This window comes from Oryx dammah, unplaced genomic scaffold (genome assembly GCF_014754425.2).
Source record: "Oryx dammah isolate SB20612 unplaced genomic scaffold, SCBI_Odam_1.1 HiC_scaffold_1, whole genome shotgun sequence".
NCBI lineage: Eukaryota > Metazoa > Chordata > Mammalia > Artiodactyla > Bovidae > Oryx > Oryx dammah.
The window spans coordinates 109,040,397-109,063,916 of record NW_024070185.1 but is presented as its reverse complement, the minus strand read 5'-3'; the positions used below and the strand labels follow the sequence as shown (position 1 = coordinate 109,063,916).

General features: G+C 50.1%; 2 protein-coding genes across 2 annotated transcripts in view; both read left to right on the top strand.

The window, feature by feature from the left end:
• Nucleotides 1-161: 161 nt before the first annotated feature.
• ALLC (allantoicase) lies at nucleotides 162-20,372 on the top strand. The gene is given in 12 exon segments (XM_040238952.1): nucleotides 162-251; nucleotides 6,183-6,233; nucleotides 7,675-7,762; nucleotides 9,228-9,353; nucleotides 10,392-10,471; nucleotides 11,376-11,508; nucleotides 15,510-15,665; nucleotides 16,033-16,106; nucleotides 17,533-17,641; nucleotides 19,336-19,460; nucleotides 20,167-20,251; nucleotides 20,254-20,372. Coding segments are annotated over 12 exon segments (1,236 nt in total).
• A 1,380-nt stretch (nucleotides 20,373-21,752) lies between these two features.
• DCDC2C (doublecortin domain containing 2C) overlaps nucleotides 21,753-23,520 on the top strand; it is a 43,411-nt gene continuing 41,643 nt past the window's right edge. The window contains exon 1 of the mRNA XM_040238845.1: nucleotides 21,753-22,039. Coding sequence (XP_040094779.1) covers nucleotides 21,753-22,039 — 287 coding nt within the window. The remainder of the gene's footprint in view (nucleotides 22,040-23,520) is intronic.

The following is a 23,520-nucleotide window of genomic DNA, read 5'->3' as shown; positions in this document are numbered from 1 at the left end:
TGGGGAGGGACCCTGAGCCAGTGGGTACCCCCACAACCAGTGGGGGGCACGTGTGTTGTCTGAATGGCTCAAGCCTTGGTTTGGGGGCCTGATGAGGGCCTTGCTCCCCGAGACTCGGCACCCAGAGGCTGACCCAGCCCGCCTTTCTCCTTGCAGGAAGCATGGCTGACTCCCCCAGGGAAAGAAAAGTGGCCAGGCCTCCAGACTCCACGCAGCTGATTGACTTGGCGTCTGAGTTTGTAGGAGGAAAGGTAAGCAAGGCGTCTCAGGGCGGGAACAAGCGTTGTACTTAGTGCAGCCAGGCTGAGGCTCCAGCTGACCACTGCAGGGACCCGAGCTGGAACAGCAGGAATCAGGGGGAAGGCTGGCCTCCCCAAGGAAGCCCGTTTCTGCGAAAGTCTCCCAGGGAACTTCCCTTAAACTGGTGACAATTATGACCGGGGCAGCTTGCCCGAGGTTGGGAGCACACATTTTGCCCCTGTGAAAAGAACTCCCCACCCCGTAGTGTGTTTTCTTATGGGGCAGATGAGTGGTCCTCAGCCTTCAGTATGAGAATCATGTGAGAACCTAACATGAGGCTCCAGGTAAGCTACAGACCTACCCTCAAGAGCTTAGGCTCTGCTGGGAGACGTGCAGACCAGGGCTGGCATCAAGGCAGGACAGGGCGCTGCGGGGCCACGTCTGCCACGCAGGGTGGGGAAGCAGGGCGAGGGCCATTCGGGGAAGCAATGCTCAAAGGAGCCCTCAGTCGGGGGAGGGGCCGGCAAGGCAGGAGGGTGATGGGGAGGGTCAGACAGAGGACGAGGGGAAGGGGGCTAACATGGGGTGTGAGGGCAGGAGCCTGGAGGGGTAGCGAGGCCCCCAGTGCCTGGAAGGTATCTGCCCCGGAAAAGGCTTGCAGGCCCTGAGCAGGGGAGGGACGCCCAGGTGAGCTCACCGAGCTGCGTCCTCGGGAGGCAGATGTCGACAGACAAAACCGTGCACAGCCTAAAAGCTGAGCACAATGCTTTATTCAGAGACAAAACAGGGCGTCAGCCCGGGACACGGCCTCTCACATGGCTCTACGGACAGCTCCGAAGAGGTGAGGGGGGAGCCAGGATATGTAGGGGGGCTTGCAACAAAGACCATGTAACCACAGCATTAAAAGATTCCTATTCATAAAAGAAAACCAGACATCTTTAGTTAAGGACTTTAGCCCTTTTCTGTGTATGGGCTTCCCAGGTGGCGCTCCTGTTTAAGAACTCACCTGCCAATGCAAGAGACGTAAGAGATGTGGGTTCGATCCCTGGGTCGGGAAGGTCCCCTGAGGGAAGAAATGGCAACCCACTCCAGTATTCCTGCCTGGAGAATCCCATGGACAGGGGGGCCTGGTGGGCTACAGTCCATGCAGTCACAAGAGTTGGAAACGAGTGAGCAAATCTGGGCTCACTGACACCTTCTTTTTATATTATTAAATTAATTTATTTTAATTGGAGGCTAATGACACCGTCCTTTGATGTGCGCTTCACTCTTGATCCTACGCTTTCCGCTCACACAGAGATGGCCCCCACATTTGGCCAACCAGACAACCACCAACTCCCAGACAGCTAGGCCCTCCCCTGCCTTTTAGGTTCTGGCTGTGCTCAGAGGTCAGGACACTCTTTCCCAGACCACAGGGTCCCCAGGCCTCATGTCTGGTGGAGTGGCCAGCAGCCAGGCTGCACCTCACTCTCGAAGGTGTCCTGCTTTGGGAGTCCAGTGGTGAGGACTCAGTGCTTTCATTGCCATGTCCAGGGTTCAATCCCTGCTTGACAGGGCAACTAAAAACCCCCCGAGCCATGAGGTGTGGCCAAACAAACATTCTGCTTTGGTTAACAAACCATAGAGGCAAAGGAGAAGCCTCAGCAAGATGGTAGGAGGCCAAAATCATGTTTAGAAACAAACCCCTCTCCTGCCAGAGATGCTTGGAGGGCACAAAGAAACCTTGTGTGCACCAGGACCCAGAGACCCACAGAGACGGAGCCAGAACTGTGTGTGAGCGTCTCCTGTGGAGGTGCGGGTCAGCAGTGGGCTGCCGCAGGGGCAGGGGCTCGGGGTGCAGCAGACCTGGGTGTTGGCAGAAGCCCTCTTGGAGCAGGTCGCCATTAACCCACCATAGAGCCGCCAGAACTTACACAGGACTGGGAAACAGACTCCTGGAGGGCACAAACAAAACCTTATGCACACCAGGACCCAGAGAAAGGAGCAGTGACCCCACAAGAGACTGACCCAGACTCGCCCGTGTCCAGGAGTCTCTGGTGGAGGCGGGGGTTGGCATTGGCCTGTGGCAGGGTTGGGGGCACTGAGTGCGGCAGTGTGTGCTTGGGACCTTCTGAAGGAGGTCCCGTTATCCTCATCACCTCCACCGTAGGCTGGCCTCAGGTCAAGCAACAGGGAGGGAACACAGCCCCGCCCACAACAGAAAACTGGGTTAAAGGTTTACTGAGCACAGCCCCGCCCAGCAGAACAAGACCCAGTTCCCCCTCAGTCAGGCTCTCCCATCAGGAGCGTCCATAAGCCTCTCCTCCTTCTCCATCAGAGGGCAGACAGAATGAAAACCACAATCACAGAAAACTAACCAATCTGATCACATGGACCACAGCTTGTCTAACTCAATGAAACTATGACCCATGCTGTGTCGGGCCACCCAAGACGGACGGGTCATGGTGGAAGTTCTGACAAAACACGGTCCACTGGAGAAGGGAATGGCAAACCACTTCAGTATTCTTGCCTTTAGAACCCCATGAAGAGCACGAAAAGGCACAAAGTTATAGGACACTGAGAGAGGAGCTCCCCAGGTCGGTAGGTGCCCAAGATGCTACTGGAGATCAGTGGAGAAATAACTCCAGAAAGAATGAAGAGACGGAGCCAAAGCCAAAACAACACTCAGCTGTGGATGTGACTGGTTACGGAAGTAAAGTCAGATGTAAGAAAAATATTTCATAGGAACCTGCAATGTCAGGTCCATGAATCAAGGCAAACTGGAAGTGGCCAAACAGGAGACGGCAAGAGTGAACGTCGACATTCTAGGAATCAGTGAACTAAGATGGACTGGAATGGGTGAATTTAACTCAGATGACCATTATATCTACTACTGTGGGAAGGAATCCCTCAGAAGAAATGGGGTAACCATGATAGACAACAAAAGAGTCCAAAATGCAGTACTTGGATGCAATCGCAAAAACGACAGAATGATCTCTGTTCATTTCCAAGGCAAACCATTCAATATCACGGTAATCCAAGTCTATGCCCCAACTAGTAATGCTGAAGAAGCTGAAGTTGAATGGTTCTGTGAAGGCCTACAAGACCTTCTAGAACTAACACCCAAAAAAGACATCTTTTTCATTACAGGGGACTGGAATGCAAAAGTAGGAAGTCAAGAGATACCTGGGGTAACAGGCAAATTTGGCCTTGGAGTACAGAATGAAGCAAGTCAAAGGCTAACAGAGTTCTGCCAAGAGAACGCACTGGTCATAGCAAACAGCCTCTTCCAACAACACAAAAGAAGACTCTACACATGGACATCACCAGACGGTCAACACTGAAATCAGACTGATTATATTCTTTGCAGGCAAAGATGGAGAAGTTCTATACAGTCAGCAGAAACAAGGTGGGGAGCTGACTGTGGCTCAGGTCATGAACTCCTTATTGCCAAATTCAGACTTAAATTATAGAAAGTAGGGAAAACCACTAGACCATTCAGGTATGATCTAAATCAAATCTCTTATGATTATACAGTGGAAGTGAGAAATAGATTTAAGGGACTAGATCTGGTAGATAGAGTGCCTGATGAACTATGGACAGAGGTTCGTGACATTGTACAGGAGACAGGGATCAAGACCATCCCCAAGAAAAAGAAATGCAAAAAGACAAAATGGCTGTCTGGGGAGGCCTTACAAATAGCTGAGAAAAGAAGAGAAGCGAAAAGCAAAGGAGAAAAGGAAAGATATAAGCATCTGAATGCAGAGTTCCAAAGAATAGCAAGGAAAGATAAGAAAGCCTTCCTCAGCAATCAATGCAAAGAAATAGAGGAAAAGAACAGAATGGGAAAGACTAGAGATCTCTTCAACAAAATTAGAGATACCAAGGGAACATTTCATGCAAAGATGGGCTCGATAAAGGACAGAAATGGTATGGACCTAACAGAAGCAGAAGATATTAAGAGGTGGCAAGAATACACAGAAGAACTACACAAAAAAAGATTTTCATGACCCAGATAACCATGATGGTGTGATCACTCACCTAGAGCCAGACATCCTGGAATGTGAAGTCCAGTGGGTCTTAGAAAGCATCGCTACGAACAAAGCTAGTGGAGGTGATGGAATTCCAGTTGAGGTATTTCAAATCCTGAAAGATGATGCTGTGAAAGTGCTGCACTCAATATGCTAGCAAATTTGGAAAACTCAGCAGTGGCCAGAACTGGAAAAGGTTAGTTTTCATTTCAATCCCAAAGAAAGGCAATGCCAAAGAATGTTCAAACACCACACAATTGCATCAATCTCACACACTAGCTAAGTAATGCTCAAAATTCTCCAACCCAGGCTTCAACAGTACATGAACCCAGAACTTCCAGATGTTCAAGCTAGATTTAGAAAAGGCAGAGGAACCAGAAATCAAATTGCCAACATCCAATGGATCATCAAAAAACCAAGAGAGTTCCAGATAAATGTCTACTTCTGCTTTATTGACTATGCCACAGCCTTTGACTGTGTGGATCACAACAGACTGTGGAAAATTCTTCATGAGATGGGATTACCAGACCACCTGACCTGCCTCCTGAGAAATCTGTATGCAGGTCAAGAAGCAACAGTTAGAACTGGACATGGAACAACAGACTGGTTCCAAATTGGGAAGAAATACTTCAAGACTGGATAATGTCATCCTGCTTATTTAACTTATATGCAGAGGACATCATGTAAAATGCTGGGCTGGGTGAAGCACAAGCTGGAATCAAGATTACTGTGAAAAATATCAATAACCTCAGATATGCAGATAACACCACCCTTATGGCAGAAAGTGAAGAACTAAAGAGCCTCTTGATGAAAGTAAAATAGGAGAGTGAAAAAGTTGGCTTAAAACTCAACATTCAGAAAACTAAGATCATGGCATGTGGTCCCATCACTTTATGGCAAATAGATGGGGAAACAATGGAAACGGTGAGAGACTTTATTTTCTTGGGCTCCAAAATCTCTGCAGATGGTGACTGCAGCCATGAAATTAAAAGACTCTTGCTCCTTTGAAGAAAAGCTTTGACCAACCTAGATAGCATATTAAAAAGCAGAGACATTACTTTGCCAACAAAGGTATGTCTAGTCAAAGCTATGGTTTTTCCACTAGTCATGTATGGATGTGAGAGTTGGACTATAAAGAAAGCTGAACACTGAAGAATTGATGCTTTTGAACTATGGTGTTGGAGAAGACTCTTGAGAGTACCTTGGACTGTAAGGAGATACCACCAGTCCATCCTAAAGGAAATTAGTCCTGAATATTCATTGGAAGGACTGATGCTGAGGCTGAAACTCCAATACTTTGGCCACCTGATGGGAAGGACTGACTCATATGAAAAGATCCTAATGCTGGGAAAGATTGAGGGCAGGAGGAGAATGGGACGACAGAGGATGAGATGTTTGGATGGCATCAGTGACTCAACGGACATGAGTTTGAGAAAGCTCCAGGAGTTGGTGATGGACAGGGAGGCCTGGCGTGCTGCAGTCCATGGGGTTGCAAAGTGTAGGACACAACTGAGTGACTGAACTGAAGAAACCACAGACCAACCCCCAACAGGGTGTCCTAGGATGGGCTGGCTAAGCTGCAGGGTTGACCCTTGTGACAATTTTTTCCCCATTGCTCTGGGACAAGGGTCACAAAGCCCAGGGTCCTCCATTTTTGAAAAAAAGTTGGTTTATATTCTTTCTAAGAAGTTAGCACTTTTGTATCCAGATGGTAAAGGGGATTAAGAAGGAAAGGGTGAGAAGGCAAGATTAAGGGGGAGGCAGGCAATGAAATCTAAACATTTAAAAAGCATTGTGTCTTAATTGCATATTGTTTCTCTCCCCCTCAGCAATTTCACATTTTCTTTTTACTGCATCTCATAATGTTTCACCAGGGAATGAAATAAAATGATTTTAAATTTATGGTTATTTTATCTTTACTTCTTTGTCTAGATTTTATTTGCAACAGATGACTTTTTTGCTCCTGCCGAAAATCTTCTAAAGGTACTGTAAATTGGTCTCTGCTAAGTGCTGGGGTGGGGTGAGCCACGCAGTCCTGCTAATTAAAATCTCCCTGTGTGTTTAGGCTGGGAGTCACATGATGTGACCCAGAGAATTAGTGTACTGGAACAGTAGAAACGTGTGGCAATTAGCCTCCACTCCTGTTAAGACGGCAGAGACAGCTGTGGAGCCGACACAGGGTTCTGGGACCACCTTGCTCTATGGGGGAGTCGCTGATGTCCTCTGCATTTCTCTCTGCCCCACTTTGTTTTCATAACTTGTGATGGGAAGAAAAGTGTTGCAGAGCTTGAATTTTTTGGAAAATGTTTTTCCTACTTAGTTATAAAAATGTTGCTGTTCAGTCACTCAGTTATGTCTTTTGTGTGACGCCGTGGACTGTAGCACCCCAGGCTTCCCTGTCCTTTACCATCTCCCAGAGTTTGCTCAAAGAGTCGGTGATGCCATCCAACCATCTCATCCTCTATCATCCCCTTCTCCTCCTGACCTCAATTTTTGCCCAGCGTCAGGGTCTTTTCTAATGAGTTAGTTCTTTGCATCAGGTGGCCAAAGTATTGGAGCTTCAGCTTCAGCATCAGGCCTTCCAATGAATATTCAGGGTTGATTTCCTTTAGGATTGACTGGTTGGATCTTCTTGCACCCCAAGGGACTCTCAAAGAGTATTCTCCAACACCACAGTTCAAAAGCATCAATTCTTTGGCGCTCAGCCTTCTTTATGGTCTAACTTTCACATCTGTACATGACTCTTGGGAAAACCATAGCTTTGACTATATGGGCCTTCGTTGGCATATGTTTATTAAAAACAGAAAATACCGATAAATGTAGGGAAGAACGGGAACTCTGGGGAATCCCGTCACCTTGTCCCTGCAGTGGGACCAGCGAGAGTTTTTGCGAGAGGGGTGATGGCCTTGGTGCCCGTAGAGCTGGCACCCAGCAGCGTGTGACTGCTGTGAGACGGGGGTCTCCCTTTCACTGGTGGGCCTGCAGCAGCTCAGAGCACGGGGGTGGGGGCAGGGGTGACTGTTCAGAGCGACCCGCAGCATCGAGCCTACGCTTCCTGAGACTCGGCTGGCTTCTGGTTGCCCAGTCTTTTTGGGGCTGCTCTGGGAGTCCAGCTACCCTTCCTCGCTTTGCTCAGCAGCCTTTCAGGAGGTGTCCAGGTTGCGGCTGCACCAGTGGTGGGGCCCCTGGAATGAGCCATGTGTGGTCTTAGCTTTTGCCGCCAGGGGCAAGTTCCGTGGATGAAGGCCACAGAGAAGCAGGACTTCTTTCTCGGAAGCCGATACGAAGGAGCAGGCACTGTCCTCCGTCTCCCCTACAGGCCCTGTTCTCTGCACCACCCATCTGTCCCTTTGGGGCAGACATTTATTTGCTGGGAGCCCAGGCTCTCGCGTGAAGGTTAATGATCCGCTTGTCTTTGCTTTAGAGGGACAACCCAAGTTTTAAAGAACATGAGTACACTGAGTTTGGGAAATGGATGGACGGATGGCAGACCAGAAGGAAAAGGATTCCAGGTAAGACGATGATGACGCTGTTCACTCACTCCTGTGACATTTGAGACCAGGGGCTGTTGGAAAGCAGTGCACATTGGGGGTCGATTTTAACACGGGCCCTTGGACTACTCGGTCACCTCAGAGGTCCCTTCTGAATGGCAGGCTCTGCCCATTCAGGAGGGGTTGCAAGAGCCCTGGTCATTGGTGCAAGCCGGAGGGGGCAGGCGCTTGTGAGGAAAGGAGACTCTGGAAAAGGAGGGCTGTGGGGGAAGGAGACTGAGCCGGTGCACACATCGGTCGCTGCATGTACAGCACCTGATGTCAGCACCCCTCTCTGAAGTAGGTGTTCTGGTCCCATCCGATTGCCATGGAAACAGCCGCATTCACTCAGCTCAGGTCACAGCGATGGCAAGAGAAGCCGGGATCCATCCTATCTCTTATGTCACCTTAAGAGGCCACGTTCGCTCACTGCTACTCATCAGTCAACATACACCCTTTAAATTTAAAGAAATGTCTGTAAAGGAAAACCAGCCAGCATTAGGCTAATCACGGACGTTCTTGCTACTGTCTCGAGTGTTACGGAAACAGTCGGCATTTCTCATTTTCTGTATTTCTGTGGTACTCCAGGCCTTTTGGCTGTGCTTGTGCTGTGCTTGGTCGTGTCTGACTCTCTGGGACCCTGTGAACTGTAGCCCGCCAGGCTCCTCTGTCCATGGGATTCTCCAGGCACGAATGCTGGAGTGGACTGCCAGGCCCTCCTCCCGGATCTCTCACATTGCAGGCAGATTCTTTACTGTCTGAGCCACCGGGGAAGCCCAGGCCTTATTCAGTCCAGTTCAGTCGCTCAGTCGTGTCCGACCCACAGTCTTGACTAGATGGACCTTTGTTGGCAAAGTATTAGGCCTTATTAGATTCTTATAAAACTGGACATTTTAAGGTGGATCTGAATCTGGCTACGGGAAACCGAGAATCACACAGTGTCATACTGGGAGTTCTTATGTGTCGTCCGATGCAGGGTGGGGTAGTCCTGGCTGGGCCCCTGAAGGCAAAGCTTAGGCTGTTTCCAGGAGACCCAGCTCAGTACTGAGCCCCAGCCTAGCTGGGCTGGTGGTCCCTATACCAGAGTTACAGCTAAACATTTTGGAAGCTGAGCTCATCCCTGATTTGCAGTTAAAAGAAATGAAGCTCGGAGACGCCCGTCTGCCAATGCTGCCCACAGGAAGTAGCCAGCTTGGAGTCAGACATGTGGCCCCTCTGGACCCAGGGCTTACGCACGCCCTGGTCAGATTAGAAGTGAGGGTCCGAGTGGCGAGTGGCGGCCCCGTGTGGCCACGTCATCGGAGACCTTGCAATCTCGGCGAGAAGGAGCCCGCACCGTTTTTCTCGGAAGCGAGAAGTGCCTTCCGGAGTTTCACTAACGCTGTCGCTGTGCTCAGGCTCGGCGGCGGGATTCAGCCCGCGGGGTTCCTGTTGTTTACATCCCCAGGTCACGACTGGTGCGTGGTCCAGCTGGGCATCCAGGGTGTTATCCGGGGCTTCGACGTGGACACGTCCTACTTCACGGGAGATCACGCCCCTCGAGTGTCGATCCAAGCGGCAAACTTGGAAGAAGGTGCCTGGGGGACCTTTGTGGGGAGCTTTGTGGGGGCCCCGATGGCTCACTTCCCGCCCAGACAGTCTCGTCCAGAGGCTCCCCTCGCTGCCACAGAGGCTGACCACATTCTCCCTCGAGGGCTCCGTGATTTTTGAGGTTTAGCTTAACAGTGTTCTTCAGCTCAACTTAGATTTCGCTATTCTCACACGCAGCACCCCCGGGAGGTGCAGCGTTTGGGGAGCAGGCTGCCTGGGCGGCCAGGGCGGTCTGGAGCCTGGTCGGGGCCAGCTGTGGGGCCGCCGCCGCCGCTCGTTCTGCTGCCCCCCAGCCCCCCGGGTCTGCGTAACCACGCGGCAGCTCTGGGAAGGTTCCTTTCCGAATCCTGGAATGGGACTGGTGCCTTCCGAGGTTGGCCCGGAGGTAGCTGTCTAGAAACATGTACGCTCAGGGGCATGTCTGTACATTACTTGGGAAACAGGAGTCATGTCAGTTAGCGGTCTTATCCTGGAGGCACTCTGTGCCCAGCTTGTATGAGGCTCCAGGGGCGGGACAGTCTCCCCTCCAGAAAGACAAGGGAGGGACCTGAAAAGTCACGTGATGGTGGGAGGCAACGACCACAAAGAGAAAGACGCTTTCAGGAGGCGCACTGATCGTCCACACAGGCTCCTGTCGGTGAATCGCCCCCGGATCAGTTCTGAGGATGCCACTGGGGAAGCAGTGTTTGTGAATTGACTAACAATATTCCAGAACTTTATCAATCCAGCAAAACCCGAGTCGTGTGATGAGTTTGTCTATCTGGCTAAACTTGGAGATGATATTTACCCTCTGATGGGCAGACAGACCACCAGATGTGCAGCACCCCTTTTGAAGTTACCCTAAGTATTTTAAATGTGGAGGAACTTTAACACATATATCTATTACATTGGTCATCGGATACTTTGACTTAAGAAGCGATATCTTTAGGCAAAATGAAAGTGACCCCACAGCTCACTAAGAGAGTATGTATATTCTGATTTTGAATGGGAATGGTAACCCTCCCGGTCACTGTAACTTTAGATAAACAGCCAGAAATCCCACAACGAGAAGTCAGGACAGGAGCCGCGGCCACCCCCGAAGAGTTTGAAGCCATTTCAGAGGTACGTCTCCCGGGGGAGCGGGGGCTTGTCACGGGCTGTTGGGAGCAGCTCCGCCTGCCTGCTCGCCTGCACTCAGCCTGGCAGAGCTCACAAATTGTGCTTGCCCCGTGCAACCCTGCAGAGGTTTCTGGGTGGGTCTGTGCACCCCTGACCCCAGTGCATGCGAGGTCCAGGGTGTTGCTTTCCATGGGGCAATCTGCTCACAGAGACGCGGAATGATGGCCTGTGAGATAAATACAGAGTCAGTTCACATACTTTTGATAGCAATTGGACAAAATAACGTTATGCCGGATGAATGTAATCCAATAAACAATTTGGTTTGTGTTTGGGGACATTCTTGTGTTTTGAAGTTTGTCTGCTGATCTTCATTGCGTTTTACAAAAGTATGGATCCATAACACACTGGGGAAACACATAATGGCAGCAACAGGCGGCCCTTCCAGGGAAGCACTGATCTGGAGGAGAGCGCCGGGGGGCTCTGGCCGACGTGTTTACCCCCAGGCCCACGGCAAGAGCCTGGGTTTTATTTAAACGTTCACATCACATTCCGGCTGCTGCCTTTTTATGAATCCTCAAAGTGAAGACATCCGGAGGCTCCAGAAAGACAATGGAGGGACCTGAAAAGTCACGTGATGGTGGGAGGCAACGACCAGCGACAAAGAGAAAGATCCTCGGCCGCCACCAACCAGTGCTGTTATGACCGGGGTAAAATAGAAGCAGGCCTTTACTCTGTTTATTAAACCTGGGACTTGCTGTTTATTAGTGTTTTTATTAAAGTGTTCTGTTAGGCATCCATCATTAATTTTGTTCCAAAGTGGTTGCCCCGAAAGCCCCATGCAAGCATTAGGATGAGAGGATTTACTGCTCCCCAGAGCCATCACTAGTGTTTTCATATTTATTGCTAGCTGAAGTCCGATGACTGGAGTTGCTTGGTTCCCATGACAGAACTTACACCTGGAAATCCTGCTTCCAGCCACAACTACTTTCCAGTCACTTCCCAGCAGAGGTGGAGTCACATACGACTCAACATTTTCCCAGGTAAATATGATGGACCGCCTCCAGTCTGGTGCTTTCTTCACTGAGTGCTGGCGTGTTTCAAAAACACAAAGCAAAGTCACCCTTTCCTCCTCGGTCACTGGTCTCTCTAGCCTTTTAGGATTTTAATCTTCCCTTTCTGTGCACTAGGAAGTTCTCGTTTTAGCCCTGCCATCTGTAGGTAGTGAGGAAAAACTATCAAGTAAATTAGGATGTGATGGACCTACGCTGTATTAGGTTAGATATCGCCTAACAATGTCCATTTCACAGACATTAGCAGTTGAAGTGCTGTGTACAAATAGCCCTCATTTTGTTTTATTGAGCAGCTTCATTGCAATGTAGTAAGTGTAGCATGCATCTCACCCATGTGAAGCAGACACTTCTGTGGTTTATGGCACATATAAGTTTACCATGTAAAGTCTACGTACGTAGACGGCATGGCTTCCCAGGCGGCTCCGGGGTCAAGAGTCTGCCTGCAGTGCAGGAGATGCAGGTTTCATCCCTGGGTCAGGAAGATCCCCTGGAGAAGGAAATGGTGACCCACTCCAGTATTCTTGCCTGGAAGAGTCCATGGACAGAGGAGCCTGATGGGCTACCGTCCATGGGGCTGCAAAGTCAGACTCGACTGAGCGACAGCATGAGATATATATATGTATATAGTATATGTGCACCCATGACCACGGTCAACTTTAGAGCATGTTTATCGCCTTGAAAAGATACCTGATACCCTTTAGCTGTCAGCATTCATCTCCCCCAGCCCTAAGCAGCCACTAGTCCACTTTCTGTCTTGATCCATTGGACTACTCCAGACCCTTCATATAGATGCTCTTTTGTGACTGGTGAGCATGTTTCCTGGTAGGCTGCAGTCCGTGGGGTTGCTAAGAGTCGGGTACGACTGAGTGACTTCACTTTCACTTTTCACTTTCATGCATTGGAGAAGGAAATGGCAACCCACTCCAGTGTTCTTGCGTGGAGAATCTCAGGGACAGGGGAGCACAGAGGCTATGGGGTCGCACAGAGTCGGACACGACTGAAGTGACTCAGCAGTTCCCAGCGTGTTTCCAAGGCTCACCCGTGTTGTCATGCGTCAACGGTTCAATCCTCTGTGTGGTTAAATAATCTTCCATTGTACGGACAGACCTCATTGTCCATGCATCAGCTGATAGACATTTGGGCTCTCTCCACCTATTGAAAGCTTATGAATAATGCCGGTATAAACACACCTGTACAAATTTTTGTGCAAACATATGGTTTTCATTTGGGTGTACAACTAGGAGTTGAAATTGCAGAGTCATATAACCGTGTTTTTAATTTTATGAGAAATCATCAGACTTCTTTCCAAAATGGCAGCACCATGTTACAGCCCCACCAGTGACTTTTGAGGGGTCCGGTTCTTCCCCATCCTCCCAACACTTTCCATTTTCTGAGTTTTTGATCACAGCCACCTGTGATCAAAGTGGTATCTCGCTGCAGTTTTGATTTGCATTTCCCTCAGGACCAATTATTATTTTTAAAAGCTTTCTATTTTTTTATATGGAGTGGAGTTAACAGCGTCGTGTTAGTTTCTGATTTTCTGATGTTCAGTTGCTCAGTCACTCATCCGTGTCCAACTCTTTGCGACCCCATGGACCGCAGCACACCAGGCTTCTCTGTCCATCACCAACTCCCAGAGTTTACTCAAACTCATGTCCATTGAGTTGGTGATGCCATCCAACCATCTAATCCTTTGTTGTCCCCTTCTCCTCCTGCCCTGAATCTTTCCCAGCATCAGGATCTTTTCCAGTGAGTCAGCCCTTCACATCAGGTGGCCAAAGTATTGAGTTTCAGCTTCCGCTTCAGTCCTTCCAATGAATATTCAGGGTTGGTTTCCTTTAGGATGAACTGGTTGGATCTCCTTGCTGTCTAAGGAACTCTGGAGAGTCTTCTCCAGCACCACAGTTTGAAAGCATCAGTTCTGTGGCTCTCAGTCTTCTTTATGGTCCAGCTCACATCTGTGCATGACTCTGGAAAAACTATATGTGTGTGCGCGCCCAGTTGTGTTTGACTCTTTGCGACTCCATGGACTGTAGCCCTCCAGGCTCCTCTGTGCATGGACTTTTTCTAGGCAAGAATCCTGGAGTGGGTTGCTATTTCCTCCCCCAGAGGATCTTCCTGACCCAGGGACTGAACCCACATCCCTTGTGTCTCCTGCATTGACAGGTGGATTCTTCACCACTAGTGCTACCAGGCAAGCCTCAGCTTTGACTTATGGACCTTCGTCAGTAAAGTGATGTCTCTGCTTTTTAATACTCTGTCTAGATTTGTCATAGCTTTCCTTCCAAGGAGCAAGTAAGTGTTAGTTACTCAGTCATGACTCTTTGCAACTCCATGGACTGTAACCTGCCAGAATCTTCTGTTCGTGGAATTCTCCAGGCAAGATACTAGAGTGGGTTGCCATTCCCTTCTCTAGGGGGTCTTCCTGACCCAGGGATCGAAACCGAGTCTCCTGCATTGCAGACAGATTCTTCGCCACCTGAGCCGCCAGGGCTGCAGTCACTGTCCGCAGTGATTTTGTAGCCCCCAAGGAAAATCTGTCACTGCTTCCACTTTCCCCTCTTCTGTTTGCCATGAAGCAATGGGACTGGATGCCATGATCTTACACAAGCCCCTTCGCCACGTCAAGGCTGTGATCCATGAAGGGGAATATTCCTTGAGAATTTGATTAAAAGTGAGGCTGGATATTATTTCTGTAAAGAAGAATCTTTTTTTTTTTTTAAATGTAAAATCAGTTTTACATGAACAGACATTAACACTATGTACCATGAAGGCAGTTTATAATGTTCAATGAGCCAGTATAGTGTTGTGAATTGCTCTTGTTAGCACATTTTCTTGGGTTTTATACCAACATTCCAGGAGATGGTGAAGGACAGGGAATTGCAGCGTTGGACATGACCGAGGGGCTGAACCACAGCGAATGCCAACACAGCCTGGTTTCATTTACTGTAAATACCAAGACTCCCACCGTTCTACTGAGGTTCTTTCAGATCACTCAACTTCACCAAACTTTTCATGTAAAAATATAGGGCTTGTTTCACTAGAATATTCTGATTAGTGATTTTGAGCTTCTGTATAAAAAATCTTGGGTTCCACCTTCTAGGATGTGATGCTCAAATAAAAAACGTTCATTTTATTAGGCTCACATAATGTGAGCGGATCTTGGTAGTTATTTTTTGCTCTGCAGACCTACTCTTGAGCTGCTCTGGTTCTCCGCAGCTACTTGAATTTGTGAATGTTATCTTCAGTATTCTCAACCCTACTGCAAAGCAACGTGTGTAAAAATAAAACCTAAGATCTTGTGTAAGTTGGTGTAGGATTTAGCAATGTTGATTTCAGGCACCAAGTATTATATCTGTGGTGAATTTCCCAACTGATTTTTGGCCTTCCTAGAGTTAATAATTCACCAACAACACAAATATGTGAGTATTTACTATGTGCCACACTGAAGCAAGCAAGACAGCTATTCTGGCCTTAGATTTTTAGATTCTGCTTTTTTTTTTAATGTATTTATTTATTTTTTATTTTACTTTACAATTCTGTATTGGTTTTGCCATACATGGGAGGCTTATTATCAGGGACTTAAGAACAAGGTAATTCTGGACTGTGATTAGTGCAGTGGAGTAAATAAGTGTGTGTGGGGGGTGGGGTGGGGTTGATAACCTTAACCTGGGGCATCAGACTGTGGCTGAGGTATGGGGGTCGGGGGCAAGAAGGGATGGCTCTAGAGAGGGAAAGAAGGCCTTCCTGGGGCCACGCGGTTAAGCTGAGACCTGAGAACAATGAGCAGTCTTTGGGCAGCAGGAAAGTTGTCTGAGGACAAGGGGGTGGCAGGTGCAAAGGCCCTGGGGCTTCGGGCTCAGTGTATTTAAGAACCACAGCAGGCAGATGTGCGGAGCTCTGTGTTTTAAGACCCGCAAATGGCCACTGTTCCCAGGTAATAATGATAATAAGGCACTTTTCCTTTTCAGATGGTGGAATTGCACGGCTTAGGGTATATGGCACTGGGCAGAAAGACTGGACTGCGGGTGACCCCAAAGAGCCATTAGACCTGGTGACCATCGCTTATGGGGGTGCCTGTGTAGGATTCAGCAATGCACATTTTGGGCACCCGAACAATATCATAGGTGAGACGATGCTCGAGGAGCTTGGGACATGTGGGCGTCACACTGAGCACCCCGGGATGGTATGAATTACTTAAGAGGAAGGGGCCGTCTCAAGCCATATGGGTGGGTGAGATCCTTCATATAGGATCGAAAGCCTTTAAGACAGGAAGTAAATCAATAGCAATCTCCCTTCCTAATTTTGGCTTAAGCAGTTGCTTGGGTGTGAATTTGCTGACGCATGCACCTTAATGGAAACCACGGATGTTGCACTGCTCGGGCGCACGGGGTCTGCACTGATCATGCCAGCACATGTTTATTCTAAACATTCTCGAGTTTACAACGAAACGCGGTGGTCCTGTGACATCCCGTTAAACACTGTTTTGGGCAGGAGTCGGCACGGCGAAGTCGATGGCAGATGGCTGGGAAACAGCACGGAGGCTGGACAGGCCCCCGATACTGGAGGTGAGAGGCGGAAACGCTGCGTCCCAACGCTTCCCAGAAAGTGAAGGTTGTTTCCTTCATTTGATGTCAGGGAGACTGATATTTCAGAAACCTCTTAGGCATTTTTGTAAATACTTGTTGCTTCTACATGTTTTCTAAATCTTGTACTGTTTCAATATAATATCAGAGCCAGACTACACATAAAGACCTAGAAGTCAAACTTGCTAATTAATGCTGGCTGTTCTAACACAGCATTGGAATTATCCCTTTTTTAATATAAAAAAGCTAGAGCATCTAAATTTAATAAAAACTCATGAGTAAATTTGATCTGGAGAAAAAAAACCACCATTTCATCATCTTAGATTTTTGTGTATCCCTGGCTGAGTCCACTTCTGTGAACGTGTGATGGCTCAGCTGTTTAATTTGACCAGTAACTAACTCAAGATAAGGAAGTAAAAAAGGAAAGAAAACACCTTTCAGTGTGTAAATCATATTACAAACTTAATTGTAAACACCCCTTTCATGGGTTAGTTTTTGTATCACCCAATGCTTCTAAATGTAAACAAACTCTCCTCACTAGAAACTTGTGTTTGGAGGCAGGTCACATATTGGTATAGATTTGGTCAAAGACATACCTACTTTGAAAAGTGAAACCAACCACAGGAGCTGTGGGTTGGGTTAGATAAATATCCTTTGGTGTACAGCATCCTACCTGAACTCATGTGCGTGTATGCTAAGTCATGTCCACCTTTTTGCGATCCTGTGGACTGTAGCCCGCCAGGTTCCTCTCTCCGTGGGATTTCCCAGGCAAGCACACTGGAGGGGGTTGCCATGCTCTCCCCTCCAGGGGATCTTCCCAACCCAGGGGTTGAACTCGAGTCTCTTATGCCTCCTGCATTGGCAGGCGGGTTCTTTGCCACCAGCACCACCTGGGAAGCCCACCTGAGTTTATAACTGACATACACGATCATATCAGAAATTCATCAGAATTTACCAAGCGCCCAGTCAACCCCTGAGTCGGCATTAGGCGTTTGCAGAATGACAGCAGAGAGACGCTTTATTACCCAAGAAGCAACTTACACCAGATCACAGGAAGGAAGTACTCTTTTATAGTGGAAAGTGAAACTGTTAGTCCCTCAGTCATGTCTGACTCTTTGTGACCCCATACCTGTAGCCCACCAGGTTCCTCTGTCCACGGAATCATCCAGGCAGGAACACTGGAGCGGGTTGCCATGCCACGCTCTCCTCCAGGGGATCTTCCCGACCCAGGGACCGAACCCCGGTCTCCTGCATTGCAGGCAGATTCTTTACCACCAGGGATGCCCTACTCTTTAACAGTAGGAAATGACACGTGCGTGCCAACGTTGTTGCTTGCTGCTTTTCAGGATTGGTGTCTTGAATGACAGCAAGCTGACTTACGTTGTTTCTTCCTTTTTTTGAATTCCAGAATGATGAGAACGGTATTCTCCTGGTTCCAGGCTGTGAGTGGGCAGTTTTCCGATTGGCACATCCTGGAGTAATAACTCAAATCGAAATCGATACAAAATATTTCAAAGGTAAACGTAATGCCACTAGGAAACCACTTATAATTGGTGTGCTGGTCATAATGGCAGCAGGCTCCATGCCGCAACTAAGACCCGATACAGCCAAATAAATAAATTAAAACTATGAAAAAGAATAAAGACAGCAGGCTCCAGCAGGGGAGGGACTCAGGGCAGCGGGCTGTGGACCTGGCTTTCCGCTCCCAGTCGTGCAGCTTCAATCGTGTTAACTCTTTGCACTCTGCTTCTCTCTACAAAGCATTAGATGTGCGCTCAACCACAAAAGTCGTGAGGTTCCATGAGGCACTAAGGCTCTTCACCGTGAAGGGCCCTGAACTCCACGTGGAAGAAGCCTAGGAAACACTTCCTGGTTAGGTCGTCCAAAGGAAGGGCTGGGGGCATCTTCTCAGGGGAGGGACCGCACGCAGCTTGGTGACTATTTCTTCTCTGGGCAGTGATCTACACACGTTTTAAAAATCATGGCCTTCCTTTAGTAAAATAATATTTGGAAAAAGCACCCTTAATATTCCATATTTACTTTCTTATGAAATAGATACATGTTCCATTATATGAAGTTCAAAAGAGGTTACTAAACTTTTATAATAGTTTTGCCAAGTATTGTGGTGGGCGTCTAATGACTCTTTGGCCATCTTTGAATAAATACAGCAGTTTGCTTTCATACACTGGATGCTTGATTTTTAAATGTCTTTCAAATCATTATAACCTCACTCAACTATTAACTCTTTCATCCAGGGTCAGTATATATTTAAGGTGAAGTTCATCCTCAGTGGCAGATGTAAACGGTTTCAAGAGGTCTTGATAATTTAAGCTCCTGTTGGGAAAACCATGGTTTAGATCTGGTTAGCGGCCACTGTTTCCACTTTTCAACATGACTGACTGAGGGCGGCTCCTGAAGGTCAGGAGGAATGTCAGTCCTGCTATTTTCTTGCTGTTTCTGGATGTTCACAAATCATCTCTAGTGGTATTTTTAATCCATGGTTCTCTGTGTGGTAGTTTAAAGTCACTTGTTTATTTTTGCAAGGGACAGTTTAGCCAAAACCAGGGTGAAAGTGAAGTTGCTCAGTCGTGTCCAACTCTTTGTGACCCCATGGACTGTAGCCTACCAGGCTCCTCCCTCCATGGGATTCTCCAGGCAAGAGCACTGGAATGGGTTGCCATTTCCTTCTCCAGGGGATCTTTCTGACCCAGGGATAAAACTTGGGTCTCCCACATTCCAGGCAAACGCTTTAATCTCTGAGCCACTAGGGCCAGGGTAATAAGCAGCAAATCCGTGTAGCCAGGGACCCCAAAGTGCAACATGGCATGGATGCACTGGTATTGGCCTTGGGCATCTCTGTCAGCCAGGGATGGTGGTCATGGGGATCGGGAGCAAGCCAGCATCCAGTTATAATATCAAACATGCAAGGCCTAATACATACATACACACACACACGTATACACACACGTACACACACATGCACGGATATACACACATGCACACATGCACGCACACATATATACATGTGCACATATATTAAAGAAACAGAAACAGTCATTGGGATGTCCTCTCACTGCGCCCCAGAAGCATGCTCACCTCACCCTTTCGCACTCTGCTGGGCCTTTCGATCTGATTAAAAAGGTCAATATTTCATAAACCAAACTGCGCTGAGTGCAGAGTGGAGACGGTGGCCTTTGTCTTGTTCCAATAGGTAATTCTCCTGAGACCTGTAAGGTGGATGGCTGCATCCTGACGGCTCAGGAGGAGGAAGACATGGTCAGGCAGAAGTGGGACCTTCCGGGCCATAAGTGGAAACCACTGCTTCCCGTCACAAAGGTAGCGTGGTGTCCGATCCCTTGGGGTCACACAGGCAGCCCTCCAGCAGGCTACTTCGGTCAAGGCCGGATTTCAAAGGGTTACAATTCCACCCCAAAACTTCTGCTCAGTTTAACAGTGCAATGAATGACATTTTTAAAACTGTCTCTGCCCCTTTCTATAATAAAATGACGGGCTCTCTCGTCTCACGTCTTTGCATATCTAACTCTCAAATGTTCTTTTAGACCACCTTGTTCAAGTGTGCATACGTGGAAAAACGTTTCCGCAATGTACTGACTCTCTAGGTGGGGAGCTAGCGTATTCAGGGCCAGCAGGGTGTGGCCAGCCGTGGGATGGATGCTGAGGTGATCCAGAGCGTTTCCCTGGATCACGGAGGAGGGACGTGGTCATTTTCGGGTCGCAGACGGGAGTGAGCGCTTCTGCCCTTAGTGAAGGGTGACCGCTCCCACAGCCCCCGTCTGCTTTCTTTTTCTCATCAATTTGTCCGCTTACTTAACTACCAGAAAGAAACATCACGGGGACCTGAGTATTCATGCCGGTCTCCTTGGGGCGTCCTGTCCCCAAAAGCAGATTGCTAGGGCGAGCCAAATTATTATCATGGAATAACTTTTCACCTTTTAAGGCCCAGAGTCCAAGCGGATGGGTGGCCTTGGGAGAGTCAGCCCCCTGGACATTCCAAGGCCCTCTGCCCCCCCTCTCTTCACAGCTGAAGCCTGATGAGATGCGCGTGCTGGACAGCCTGACCCCCGAACTGCAGGATGTCATCACCCACGCCAGGTTCACCATCACCCCCGAGGGGGCGTGAGTCGCCTCCGACTCAAGGGCTTTCCCAGCTCCATCTGCCTCCTGCGGCCCCGCGAGAAGCCCGTGATGAGGTTCTCGGTGAAGGCGGGGCTCAGGGCGAACCTCTAACCCACACGAAACCTGTACAGTGACTCAGACTCTTCTTCTGAAGTATTTTCAACACCGGAAACTTAAGTTTCCAGCGATTAGTGTTTTGAAGGTCAATATAATTCCTGATGATTTAATAAAGTGGTGACTCTCACACACTGGTATCCAATGGCACCCACTCCAGTGCTCTTGCCTGGAAAATCCCATGGACGGAGGAGCCTGGTGGGCTGCAGTCCATGGGGTCGCTAAGAGTCAGACACGACTGAGCGACTTCACTTTCACTTTCCACTTTCATGCATTGGAGAAAGAAATGGCAACCCACTCCAGTGTTCTTGCCTGGAGAATCCCAGGGATGGTGGGCTTCCGTCTATGGGGTCGTACAGAGTCGGACACGGCTGAAGCGACTTAGCAGCAGCAGTAGCAATGTCATTTAATGGAGTGCTTGGCAGTTGGATCCCTGAGTTGGGAGGACCCCGTGGAGGAGGGCTTGGCAACCCACTCCAGGATGCTTGCCTAGGAAACCCCATGGACAGAGGAGCCTGGCGGACTCCAGTCCTTGGGGCCACAGTTGGGTACCACTCACTCGTGGAACACTTGGTAGTTCAAAGCCTGGCTGTGGCTGTAAAAGAGCAGGATTTCTTTATTACTTTTTTAAAACAGTTGTACAAGATACTGATATTTTTATAACGTCAGTATTCTGTACCTTCGGAGGCATTTTAGCACTTTATACGTAGTCTGCCGTCCTGAAAAGTTTGTTGAAGCCCATCAAAGCCACCGGAAAAACACAATCCTAGAAGCATTCTCTGTCTGGGTTGAAGAGGCCAGGCCTGCCTTTACCTGGAACAGGAAGTAACCTTCCCAAGGTCACCCAGGCACTTGACTTGCTCCTGCTGCCCATGAAGGTGCATTCTGAAGGCTACACCTTTGAGGCACCGCCTGCCAGCTGCGCCTGCTCGCCTAGATTCCCACGTGCTCTGGGTGGTTCCTGGCACATCCTCCTTGACCAGCTTTAATTGTCCGGATGGTCCTGTCCGCCAACTCCCCCGCCTCTCCGCAGAGCGGGAGGTGGAGGAGCAGGGCGAGGTTCCCAGTGGGGCCCAGGGCACCCTTGGCCTCCCACCCCCCACCGTGGCTGGTGCCTCCCTCCGTGGCCCCGAGCTCTGCGGGCCTCACGTGCCGGGACTCGGATGCCCGTCGCCTGGCCTGGCCCTGCCCCCGACCCTCCCCTGTCTGACTTGGCCGCCCCTCTCCTGGGCAGCGGGGCAGGTGGGTGGCGGTCACAATCGCCGGTGGCGTCAGCGCGGGCGGTGGGACCGTGGACCCGGCGCCCCGGTGGCTGGGCTGCCCGGCGGCGGCTGGAGCGCACGGGCGGCGGCCGGTGGCGGGAGGAGGCGCGCGGCCATGGGCTCGCGCGCGCCGCACGCGCTGGTGGACACCACGCCCGCCAAGACCATCGTGGTGTACCGCAACGGGGACCAGTTCTACGTGGGCCGCAAGTTCGTGCTGTCGCGCCGCCGCGTGGCCACCTTCGAGGCGCTGTTGGAGCAGCTGACCGAGCAGGTGGAGGTGCCGTTCGGCGTGCGGCGCCTCTTCACGCCGACGCGCGGGCGCCCGGTGCTGGAGCTGGACTCGCTGCAGGCCGGCGGCAAGTACGTGGCGGCCGGGCGCGAGCGCTTCAAGAAGCTGGAGTAAGTGCCCGCGGCCCGCGCGCCCCTGCCCCGCCGGGGCCGCAGTCCGGCCCCCCAGACGCGGACAGCGCCGGCTCTGCCCGGCCGGCGCCGACTCCTGGCGCGCCATGCACCATCCGCCTGGTGACCAGGGCCGAGCAGTCTGTCCCCAGACGCAGAGGGTCAGGAAGGGGATGGGGAGGGGACGGCGGGCCTGGCAGTGAAAATAGGGCGCCAGGGCGCACCTCTTTGGAAAGGTGGGAAGCTCTGCGGGGAGAAGAGGAGTTGGCCACTCCGAGCAGAGCCGGACGCAGAGCTGGGTCGTAACTGGTCGAGACTGGTGTCCCTGGGGGCCTGGGCGCACGTCCTTTCATGAGTGCGCCTCCTGAAGTGTGCTGTGGGCCTGCTCACCGTGCTCTATCCTGCTAGATTCAGACCCTACTGACGACAGGCACCTGGGATTTCCGAAGTTCTGGCAGCTAAGGAAGTGCAGACGTGCCTTCCAGCCTCTGAATGCCCGCCGGGAGCAGGGCAAGGACACCCCTGCCGCCCCAGTGCTGCAGAGCTCAGGACTGCAGCTGGGGAAGGATGTAGGTGTCCTGGGCAAACAGGCCCATGTACCAATTCCAGAGCCGCCCAGAAAGCCGTGTCGGAGCCGGCCAGGTTCAGGCCGTCCGAGGTGCTTTGGGTGCCCAGCCGGAGCAAGAATTCAGTTCTGTTTCCTTTAGCCTGGGGCTGGTGTTAGTGCAATACCAATTTGTGAGATCTTTCAGCAAATGGGGTTGCCACACTTCTGTTCAGACCCTTACTTTTCTTTCCAGGAGTACATCCGTCTCTGTGCTCTGACAGTCTCCATCATTTCTCTAAGCTCTGGGTACCTCGTTATACAGATGTCATATCAATGCAGCACTTTCTTAAGTTCCTTAACAAAAGCTGTTGTGTGCGTCTTCCTGGAGGGCGGCCTGGGAGAACTGGGGAGGCTGCGAGGGCCTTTCAGGGTGTGTTTCGGGGAGATAAGGCTCAAACAGAAGTAACTGCAGAAGAGAAAGCAGAGACTGCGTCGACAGGCACAGGTGTGGTTCTGTCGAGGTGCAGGATCTCAGTAAAGGCTTCCTTTAGGAAGCAGAATCCGCCTGCAATGCAGGAGACCCTGGTTTGATTCCTGGGTCGGGGAGATCTGCCAGAGAAGGGATAGGCTCCCCACTCCAGCATTCTCAGGCTTGCCTTGTGGCTCAGCTGGTAAAGAATTCGCCTGCAATGTGGGAGACCTGGGTTCGATCCCTGGGTTGGGAAGATCCCTTGGAGAGGGGGAAGGCTACCCACTCCAGTATTCTGGCCTGGAGAATTCCTTGAACTGTATAGTCCATGGGGTCGCAAAGAGTCAGACCCGGCTGAGGACTTGCATTACACAACAGAGCGGAAGGGAGAAAAGCACTTGTTTGTTCGTCCTCCATGAGTTCCTGGGCCGCCCTGGCGTTCCTCACATCTCGTGTCCTCCTCTA